Source organism: Mus caroli, unplaced genomic scaffold (genome assembly GCF_978045245.1).
Source record: "Mus caroli unplaced genomic scaffold, Mus_caroli_1 scaffold_9, whole genome shotgun sequence".
Classification (NCBI taxonomy): domain Eukaryota; kingdom Metazoa; phylum Chordata; class Mammalia; order Rodentia; family Muridae; genus Mus; species Mus caroli.
In genome coordinates this window covers 128,005,471-128,016,300 of record NW_028227264.1, presented here as the reverse complement: position 1 = coordinate 128,016,300, position 10,830 = coordinate 128,005,471, and the positions used below count along the sequence as shown (strand labels likewise).

Genomic DNA, 10,830 nt, shown 5'->3' with positions numbered 1-10,830 from the left:
AGTGTTGTGATTTTTCAGATAATACACTGAAGTGGATGTTTTATTATTATTTGTGTGTATGACCTGTAGTTCAGAGGACAACTTTATGGAGCTGTTTTTCTCCTTTCACCTTTACGCTTCTGGGGATCAAACCCAGGCCAGGGTCAGTGGCAGACACTTGCAGGACCACCTCACTGGGTTAAAAATTTAAAACCACCAACCCTATTCCCTTCCTTTCTTGTTCTCCCACCTTTACATTCAGTAAAAGATTTAAGGTTTGTTTGTTTTTTTTTTTTTTTTTTTTTGGTTTTGGTTTTTCGAGACAGGGTTTCTCTGTATAGCCCTGGCTGTCCTGGAACTTACTCTGTAGACCAGGCTGGCCTCGAACTCAGAAACCCACCTGCCTCTGCCTCCCAAGTGCTAGGATTAAAGGCGTGTGCCACCACCACCTGGCTAGATTTAAGTATTTTCAACTTTGCTGATGTAATGCCTTGATATGCAAGACTACATCCCTTCCTCATCACTGGAAGCCACCAAGGGGCAAGACTGCACTTCACTGTCGTAAAGCAACAGCAGGCAACAGGATGTAGATTTCAAATCACTCTGATGTACAAAGAACACTTCTCAAAAAAGCCCTTCCTGATTCCCAGAGCCTAGGGCTTTCCCATCCTGTGTCCATCTATTGTTGCATCTTAGCATATTCTCTCCTATTATAATTACATACTCATCTCTATTAAGTCGGGTACTATTTTGCCACATCAATCTTCCCTTATACTAATGAGTACTTTTTAGGTTAGACTAATGAGTATTTGTCCCATTCCTCAAGTCTCCCAAAAATCTATGAAGCTGATGAAAACCTCAGATGATGGAATCAACTTGCCTATCACACAGGATGGTTCTATCCTCCAGGTCTGAATAAACCAGGTGGTGGTTGACATCTGTAATCTCAGCTCTCAGGAGGCAGAGGGCAGGAGGACCAGAAGTTCAAGGTCATCTCATTAAGAAAGAAGGGATTTTTGGCTTTTTGTTTTTGTTTCGAGACAGGGTTTCTCTGTGTAGCCCTGGCTGTCCTGGAACTCACTTTGTAGACCAGACTGGCCTTGAACTCAGAAATCCTCCTGCCTCTGCCTCCCGAGTGCTGGGATTAAAGGCGTGCGCCACCATGCCAGGCTGGGATTTTTTAAAAGATTTATGGCCAGGCGTGGTGGCGCACGCCTTTAATCCAAAAAAAAAAAAAAAAAAAAAAAAAAGATTTATGTGTGTGTCTGTCTGTATGTACCCACAAAGACCAGAAGAGGGCATTAAGATCCTCTGAAGCTGTTGTTACAGGTGTTTGTCAGTTGCCTACTCCAGGTGCTGGGAACTAAACTCCAGTCTTCCAGTATGGGCACTGACCTGCTGAGCTATCTTCCCAGCTCTGGCACAGCAATGATGTCAGTATGGGTTATAAGAGAGCTGTGATGGCGCTTCTTGGTTGTCAACTTGACCAAATCTGTAATTAAAACTAAAGCAGCTGTGTGCACGTGTCCCTCACACTGTTTTAATTCGTTTGAGGTGGGAAGAGCCACCTTTGATCCGGATCTTTTGAGGAGAGGAGACTCATTCTGGGACCACATTTCCTGTTGACAGCCTGGATAAAGAACATGGAGGAAAGAAGTCCTCACTCTCAGTGGCAAGCCCATCCCCTCACTGGCATTAGAGCCTACTTCGTCAGGATTTCAGCCTATACAGAAGGCCGGCTGAGACATGCAGACCTGTGAACTAAACAAATGCTGGATTTGTGGACCTTCTGTTGATAGGCAGCCATTGCTGGACTTGCTGGACCATAGCCTGTGAGCCTCTTTTTTTTTTTTTTTTTTTTTTTTTTTTTTTTGGTTTTTCGAGACAGGGTTTCTCTGTGTAGCCCTGGCTGTCCTGGAACTCACTCTGTAGACCAGGCTGGCCTCGAACTCAGAAATCCACCTGCCTCTGCCTCCCGAGTGCTGGGATTAAAGGCGTGCGCCACCACGCCCGGCTGAGCCTCTTTAATACATCCTCTTTACACACACACACACATATATATATACACATATAACACACACACCATTAGTTCTGCTACTCTAAAGAACCCTAATACACATTTTGGTACCAGAAGCGGTTCTAGGGCAATAGAAGGATGAATTTCCTTAGGTATCTAGAATAGGCTTTCCAATTTGCCAACACCTACAGTTACCGAAATCTCTCCACCTGATGATGCCTCTCCTGGGAGCCAGGAGAGTACTGAAAGCCTGTGGTGTGAACTATTTGACAAAGGTGACAAATGCATTTGATCATCCTGATTCACCAATTGTGAGAGACAATGGATTTGGCGACTATATAAAACTTCTAGACGACTTGTGAGGAGGAAAAAATAATTCTAGTTGGTTGCTTCTTATCTCTGAATAAACTGGCAAAGGAAAAGAAGGCACTCTGCGATAAAAAATTAACCAACTTCTAACATCTCAGAATACGGCGAAGGGCAACACTGAACTTAGTGATGCACTTGACCGCGCCCCATGTGTGCATAGACAGCCTAAAAGGTTTCTAAGTGTGCCCTGGAAGGAAGGCAATCTCTCCAGCAGCCACGGAGTTCAAGTTGCAGGAAATCAAAGGAAGCACTCATTATAAGACTGGCTGAATTACAAAAAATAAAAGCCCCAGCCCCAGAGGGTGTTGGCAGTTAAAGGGCATTAGTTTAATTGTTAAGGACTGGGATCCTGTAACTTGGGATGGAGGTGTGTGGGAGGACCCTACTGAGGCTGAGAACTTTGAGGCCTCAGATTCTCACGGTTTCCCTCACCTGAGGAGGAGCTCTCCCCTTCAGCAGGTGTCTGTCTACCTTTGCCGCCTGGAATATCCTCTCCAAATGGGTGAAGGACGTGAAGATACTTGTCTCAAACAAACAAAAACAAAAAATCCGAAGAGGTGACTTTCGAAGAGAAGACATTCAACCATCAAGTAGAGAATGGTCTGCTGTTTCCCAGACATCCCTGTCATTGCTCACTGGGCATATGAACAAGGAGGCCATGGTGGCAGAGGTTCTGTCTGGACTCCACCACATGCACTGACACTCACCAAAGCTGACATGGTTATGGCTGCGACCTGGTGGCAGGGTGGCTACATTGGACCTCTTCCTCCATGGAAAGGACGACGCTTTGTCCTTACTGCAGTAGATGCTTATTCTTTATAGCTTTGCATTTCCTGCACATAATGCTTTTGCCTAAACCACCATCCCCTGGACTTACCACGATGTCTTATTTAACATCATGGTGTCCCACAGTTTCATTTATGACCTAGGAACTCACTTCACGGCTGGAGAAGTGTGACCTTGGGTCCACGATCATGGAACCCACTGAGACCATGTTTCCCACGGTCCCGAGCAAGCTAGTTTGTCAGACCGATGGAATGGCCAAGGGGTTCACAGCAGTCTGAGACAGACTTTTCCAGAAGGCTGAATATGTTTTGAATCAGCCTCCAATCCATGGTTCCGTTTCTCCTGCCGGCCCAGGGATTGAGGGGTGGAAAAGGGAGTAGTTCCCGTCACTCCTGCTGACCCAAGAAAGGTTTTGTTTCCTAGTCCTGTGACCTTCAGGTCTACTGGAACTAAAGTTTTGGTTTTAGAGATGGCAGGAGCCACAACAAAATTTCCATTGAATTGGATGCTCAAGAGTTCTCCCTGGTCACTTTAGGCATCTGATGCCCTTAAGCCGTCAGGCTCAGGGGTGTTGGAAGGGCTGGAGAAACTGGATTGCCTCTCCACAATGGAGGGAAGAGAGATTATGTCTGGAGTGAAGTAGATCTTTTAGGGTATGATATCTTGGTGCTACCATGTCCTGTATTAAAGACAATGGAAAACGTACAACAGCCTAATCTAGGCCTGATGACAAAGGGCACAGACCCATCAGGAACAAAAACACAAATCCCTTCTCCAGGAAAGAATCAAGACTTGCTGAAGCGCTCACTCAGGGTAGAGGGAACACAGAATGGGTAGCCAAGGTAGGTGGTAATAAATACTAGCTTTGGCTACATTGACCAGTTGTAGAAATGAGGAATATAACCGACAAGTTTCTGTTCTATTTTGTTAAGAACATGTGTGCTGGCTAGTTTTATGTCAACTTGACACAAAGTAGCATTATTGGAGCTGAGGGAGCCTCAGTTGAGAAAATGCCTCCATAAGATTGGGCCTATAGCCTGTAGGGCATTTCCTTAGTGATTGATGTGGGAGGACCAAGCCTATTGTGGGTGAGGCCACCCCAGGGTTCTTTAAGAAAACAGGCTGAGCAAGTCATGGGAAGCAAGCCAATAAGCCATGGCCTCTGCCTCCAGGTTCCTGTCCTGATTTCCACTGATGATGAACAGTGATATGGAAATATAAGCAAAATAAGCCTTTTCTTTCCCAAGTTGCTTTAGACATGGTGTTTCATCAGTGGTAACCTTAACTAAGGCAATGTGTTTGTACAGATATTAGTGTTTTCTATTTGTTTTTTTAAATGTGCTTCTCCAGACAAGGGTTTCTCTGTGTAGCCCTGGCTGTCATGGACCAGACTGGCTTTGAACTCAAAAGCTCTGCCCGCCTCTACAAGTATTGGGATTAAAGGTGTGTCATTTCATATGCTCACTTTATCATGTACTGTAGCACCAATGAGGAGATCAGTGGTTCTCCTATTTGAGTTTCCATGAGAAATGTCCCTCAAGGGACACTGCACTTATCTAGAATTTTATTTGTTTGTTTATTTATTTATTTAATGTATATGAGTATACCATTGCTCTCTTCAGACACACCAGAAGAGGGCATCAGATCCCATTATAGATGGCTGTGAGTCACCATGTGGTTGCTGGGAATTGAACTCAGGACCACTGGAAGAACGGTCAGTGCTCTTAACTGCTAAGCCATCTCTCCAGACCTAGAATTTATAATGTGTTGTATGAAAAATAATTCTATCATGTTAGGCATAATAATGAGCTGGTTATTGTTTTCATTTGGAAATTAAGCAAAACATGATTGTGTATAGATCTGACATACAATGGTTAGTCTTGGTTGTCAACTTGACTCTATCTGGAATTAAGAGGCCAGACACACCTGTGAGGGATTTTTTTTTTTCTTAAATCATTTGATTTGGGAAGACCCACCTTTAATTTGGGCCATATCTCCTGGAGGTAGCCTATAGAAAGGATATGGAAAAAGGAAGCTCTCACTCTCTGCCTGCTTGCTCTTGCCAGCAAGTTCATTCCTTCACTGCCATTACAGCCTATGCTTTCAGGATCCCACACTGAAAACCATCTGAGACATCCAGTCTCATGGACTGAACATGGATGAACTGAGCTGGATTCCTGGACTTTCCATTGGTAGACAGCTGTTGTTGGACTCGCTGGACCACAGCCTGTAATACCAGCTCAACACCAGGCATGTATGTATGTGGTACACAAACATATATACAGGTAAAATACTTAAACACATAAAATTTAAAAAACAAAAAACTGATTCAAGGGGAAAGGAGGGTCCCAGCATTTCTGACAGGCTCATGTCTCATTTCCCAGTGCTCCACTGTGACTGCCAATCATTCTCATACCCCCCCCCCCACCCCCTGCCCTCAGTACGAAGCCCAGACTGGTCTGGAACTCACTACGCAAAACAAATGGCCTCTGACTCAACAATCTCGAGTGCCAGAACTATAGTGTGCATCACAGCAGATGGCTCCACTGTGCGATCAGTGACTGTGCATGAAAGGGAAGACTCAGAGAGACAAGAATGTCCTTTCCCTCAACTTAAGAGTCAGGAGAGTTCCATTATATTTACATTCGGTGCACAATAAAGGTCAACAAATTCAACATACAGTTGGGAGCTGGAGAGATGGCTCAGTGGTTAAGAGCACTGGCTGTTCTTCTATAGCACCTAGTTTCAAACTCAACATGGTGGCTCACAACCTTCTGTGACTCCAGTTCTAGGAGATCCAGTGCTCTTTTCTAGACTCTGTGGGCAACAGACATACATGTGGTACACAGACAGAAATATAGGCAAAATATTAATATACATAAATATCTTAAGCCACACATGCATGCACACATGCGCGCGCGCACACACACACACACACACACACACACAGTTTCTCACAGGAGGAATAAGGTAGTAACAAAAGTGTTCAGCAAAAATGTGTGAGCATGTTGGACATGTATGTGCATACTCATGCTTTCAAGGTGTTTGAAAGAGGATGTTGGGTGTCCTGTTTTATTACTATGCCATATTCCTTTAAACTTGCAGGCCCCTCACTGACATCTGCCGGCTGGCTCCAAAGCACTGGGATTAAAGGCGTGTTCCACCATACCTGGCTTCACTCTTTGAGACACTGTCAGTCACTGAACTTAGAGCTCAAATAGGGACCAGCAAGCTCCAGTAAGCCTTCCACCTCTGCCCCACACAATGAGGGAGTTATCTCTTGACCATGCTCAGTTTTTTATGCAAGTGCTGGGAATTTGAACTCACATCCTCATGTGCAGTTAGAGCTCTTACCTCTCCCTAGCCAGGCAAGTCCTTGTCAAGGTTTGAACAGCAGGAGAGCTGTTTCAGGTTTCCTCCCTACATTAATATTAGGAGCCCCTAGGGGGCAGAAGCTTCCCCACTTGCTGGAGAGAGGTGCTAAAGTCTTCTGTAGTGTCCTCCAAATGCAAGAACATTTAGGAAAACAGAATTCCGGCTAAAGGGACACTCTGAAGAGAATGCAGTTAGGCTTACGAGAGCAGTAGAGCACAGAACTCGAAGTGTGTGAAGTGTATGCAGTTTCCAGACAGACGTCTCTCAAGGCAGAGGTCAGTGGAAGGTGCATTACCAAGCTAGGAAGAATCCTTCATAAGGGGGGGTGACTAAGAATTTAGAGTTGAGTGAGAGATTTATTAGTGCAGTGAACACCATGTACAGCACACAGCACAACAGAAGAGCTGCAGATACTGGTGCAAAGGACACACAAACTTCAGCCTCCTCCATCATTCATCTCAGAGTAAGGAATAGACAGAGTGGGCTTGGGCAAGGCAGGCAGGCGCAAAGAGGAACAAGAAATGCAGTAACCCGACTGAGCATAGCAGCCTTTTTCAAACTCCCGAGCACAATGCCCTGGAGCTGTAACACCCAACTTTTCCTTACGGTCCTCAAGCTATATCCTTCTATCCCAACCCCACAGGAGGCACATGACTCAACCAGTGAGACCAACAGCAGGCTAGCCTGGAGTGGAACTCCCAGAGAGAAGCTAGAGTATGGTGAAGGAGTGCCCTCTGACCTCTCCAATCACACTCCCACCTGTGCTTTTAAAATAATCACACCACTCTTTCTCCTTGCTCACTCTACTGGCCACCACGGGGGACCCTGCAGCCACCCAGAGAGCTTTGAATGGCCCCAAGTCCTCGGGTGGACTTGACTGAGGCAGTGTAGTCAGCCTGGCTTTGGAGACATCTGATTTGTATCCCACTTGGCTGGTGAAGGTTAGAACCCAGATAAACAGGAAGTTTCCTCAGGAAACATGGAAGAGTCACCTTCAAAACACATGTGCCAGCCAGTTAATTCTAGGGTTTCACAAGGAGACCTAAAGGGTCAGGGAACAAATTTCTTCATGGGTTACAGGCATCAATGCTGGACTGCCACAGCCAAAACTCCTGCAGGGTGATGGAGGGGAGGGTCAGAGCAGGTATCAGACCAGAGCTCATGCTGAAAAGGAAACATATGAAACAGACCTTACCAGCCCCACCCTACCCAAACCCCACAATGGGAACAACCAAAGAAAGGGCATAAGAAAGGTTTTAAGTTTTCTTGATGTTTTTTTCTTTTCTCCTTTCTTTAAAAAAAAGTAAATAAATTAATTTGCCAACAATGTGGCTGGGCTAGATCAGAGAGACACAGCCAGTCCATCCTATGAAAACAAGACTGGGTAACAGATGGGGTTTGTGACCTGGAAATATAAACAAACAACACCAAAGGAAATCAAGCTAACTGCAATCACAGGGCTGAAGAGGGGCCACCGAGCCAACACAGACACCCTCTTGAGGCAGTGCCGTCCTGGATCAGCAGAGCCAGACAGCAGCTTCCTGCTGAGTGTATGAACACCAGTGCTCTCACGCCCACCCCTTCCTTCCCTTCCCTAATTATGAAACGTGTAGGAAAGAGTTCAGCAACATTTCAGCAACCCACCCTGTGCTCCCTCACAGGGGCCACCCTGCACACCCAGCAAGGCCTGCACCTTCACAGCGGCCTGGACAGGGATGCGTGTGAGGACCAGGCTTTGGCCTCACTGGTTAGAGGGTTTGGGCTACACCCTCAGCCCTTCTGCCAGGTGCTGGCTCCTCAGAGCAGCTCTCAATGCTGCGTGACTTCAGCAAGCCTGCCTGCTGGGACTCCTGCCTGCTGGGACTCCCTGGTTTTAGAAGAGATAGACAATTAGAAATGCCTCACTCCACCCTGATCCTCTAGGGAAAACAAATTTCTTTGTGCTTTCTGAAAATATTTGGGAACCAGGGGATCTTAGTCAGGAAAATACAGAAGTGGGGATTTCTCCACCCTGACTGAAAATTTACAGACATTGTGGGGGAAAGAATATAGCAAAAGGCAGGAATCTGGGTTCTCCACTGAAAGGCTGAGCTAAGTGCCCCAAAGTCCTTCATGCCAGAAGCAGGGAGTACGTGGCTCAGGTACAAGCCGTGGCATAAGGGCTGTGGGAGAAGTCAGGGCTCAGCTGCTGGAGCAATGGGTTTTCCAACTCTACCTCTTCCTGATAGCCAGTTACGCTCTTATATCTCCTCCACACCATGCGCAAATATCATGACGAGCCCTGGCTCCTGCACCATGTCGTCCCCCATGTGCTGGTTCTCACAGGCCATCACCACTACAGCCTGCTTGCCAGGGATGCGCTTGGCCACGTAGTTCTCATAGTAGCGCCGGTTCATCTGTCTTGTCTCTAGTGTGGCCAGACCCTGGGGCCAGCTGCGTTCATGGGCATTTTCAATCAGCTCGTTGACGATGGAGGCCGGGCAGCCACTTTCCACGAGGGAGCGCTTGATGACAGCCTGGAGCACAGCATCAGGAGTGGAGATCATGCCCCCCCAACGGGTCACCCTTGCCGGCTGCAGGGAGTTCACCCACCTGTGGAGGGGTTGGGATGGTCACGCCAGCTCCTGCCTTTCTCTGCTTTGGCTTTTTCTCCTCAGAGATGACCTCCACTCTGCAGGCCACCTGACTTTCTTTCCAGCATTGGTCCAGAAAACCCAAATCCTCCTCTAGTTGGGCCTGCTATTCACTTCACGTCACATCACTCACCATCCTCAATCCCTGAGTCTAGGCTGTTATTCTTTGAAGTCCCAATGCATGCATGGTGCCTACCACACAGCAACTGCCAGACTTTCCTGAAGGAAGAAATGCCTTCTACACTGTGGTCCTCGGGCCTATTCCTCTCCACTCCACACTCACTGTCTGGTCTACCAACTACACAGGCCTCCAAATGGACAGGGTCTTACATGGTCTTACACTTCCCTTGCTCACTTGCTTGGTCTTGCTGGATTTTACAGACTTTCCTGGATGTACACTCTGCCCTCTCCTCCGAGTGCTAAGCTACCCCTGTTTGCTCCTGAGTACCCCTAAGCTCTCAGTACATGCTAGGAGCATGGTGGTCCCCAGCTAGTTCTGGACAAACTCCATCTTCAGCCAGGACTCCCCGCCATCCACCCCAGTGAAGAGCAAGCCTGGTTGGAGTGAGGGTCTCTCTTGCTCTTCTCTCTGGCCCTGCCCCCACCCCTGACTCCACACCGAGTGACACTCACTCGAGGATCTCGTTGTATTCGATTGTCTCCTCCAGGTTCTGAAGGTTGGGGTTGACACTGCGAATGGCTCGCATATATGCCTTCAGCAGCTGAATGTCTCGCTTCTGTGGGGTGGAAAGAGAACCAGAGAGGACACTTTAGCCAAACAGTAGGCCTGAGAATGAGAGATCTGAGGAACAGCACACTACAAGCTTCTTCAGGAACACAGGGGAAAGACAGCAAAATGGTTTCATGAAGAAGGCACTCCACGCTGGGCAGTGGTGGCACACAACTTTAATCCTAGTACTTGGGAGGCAGAGACAGGTGGATTTCAGAATACAAGGCCAGATTGGACTGCAGAGTGAGTTCCAAGACAGCCAAAACTATACAGAGAAACCCTGTCTTGGAAAAATAAACAAACAAACAAGAGAAGGCAGTCCATATGTCAGGTGACTGAATGGGTGAAGGACATGAAGGGAAGTGAGGGCAGACAGGTCCAACGGGCTCCCTACTAAACTGCAGACGGAGCAGGACACAGGCTGTGGTGTCTGGCACTGGCGGAGATTCTTCACCAGGAGAACATGCCCCCCTCATTTCCCGGGCCCCACCTGCTCTGCCAGCTGGTGCTTGTGTTCAGCCGAGGTCTTCTCCAGCTCTGCGATGCGCGTCTGCTGCTGCTGGACCACCGAGCGCAGGTGCTTAATGCAATTGTGGTTTGGCAGTTCATCTTTGGGCATCTCCAGGCTGCAGTCCAGAATGAGACAAGAGCAGAACAGGCTATTCGAGGGGACATTATAAGCTCATGGCTTATTCTGTGACAGAAAACTGCTGAGTGAGCTTTCTGCAACTCATACTCTAACAATCTTTCCAGGCCTCCCTTTCTTCAATTTTTCCAAACATTCTCTTTGCCCTTATATAGAACTTTTACCCACAAAACAGCATGGGGGGGGGGCACTGATAAAGGCCTTACTTAGGCCAGGCTGTCCTCTAACGTGTGCTAAGAATGACTTTGAATGTCTGCTCTCCTTCCTCCACCTTCCAGTGCTGGGGTTATGGGTG

At 47.3% G+C, this 10,830-nt stretch overlaps 1 protein-coding gene across 2 annotated transcripts in view; it reads right to left on the bottom strand.

Moving 5' to 3' along the window:
• Positions 1-5,589: 5,589 nt before the first annotated feature.
• Rnf41 (ring finger protein 41) overlaps positions 5,590-10,830 on the bottom strand; it is a 29,397-nt gene continuing 24,156 nt past the window's right edge. The window contains exons 5-8 of one of the 2 annotated variants that reach the window (XM_021174484.3): positions 10,380-10,515; positions 9,793-9,896; positions 8,742-9,118; positions 5,590-5,968 (exon numbers count right to left, since the gene is read on the bottom strand). In XM_021174484.3, coding sequence (XP_021030143.1) covers positions 8,767-9,118; positions 9,793-9,896; positions 10,380-10,515 — 592 coding nt within the window. In that variant the 3' untranslated portion in view covers positions 5,590-5,968; positions 8,742-8,766. Of the gene's footprint in view, positions 5,969-7,776; positions 9,119-9,792; positions 9,897-10,379; positions 10,516-10,830 lie in introns of those variants that run through there. The other variant, XM_021174482.2, reaches the window with a different exon arrangement.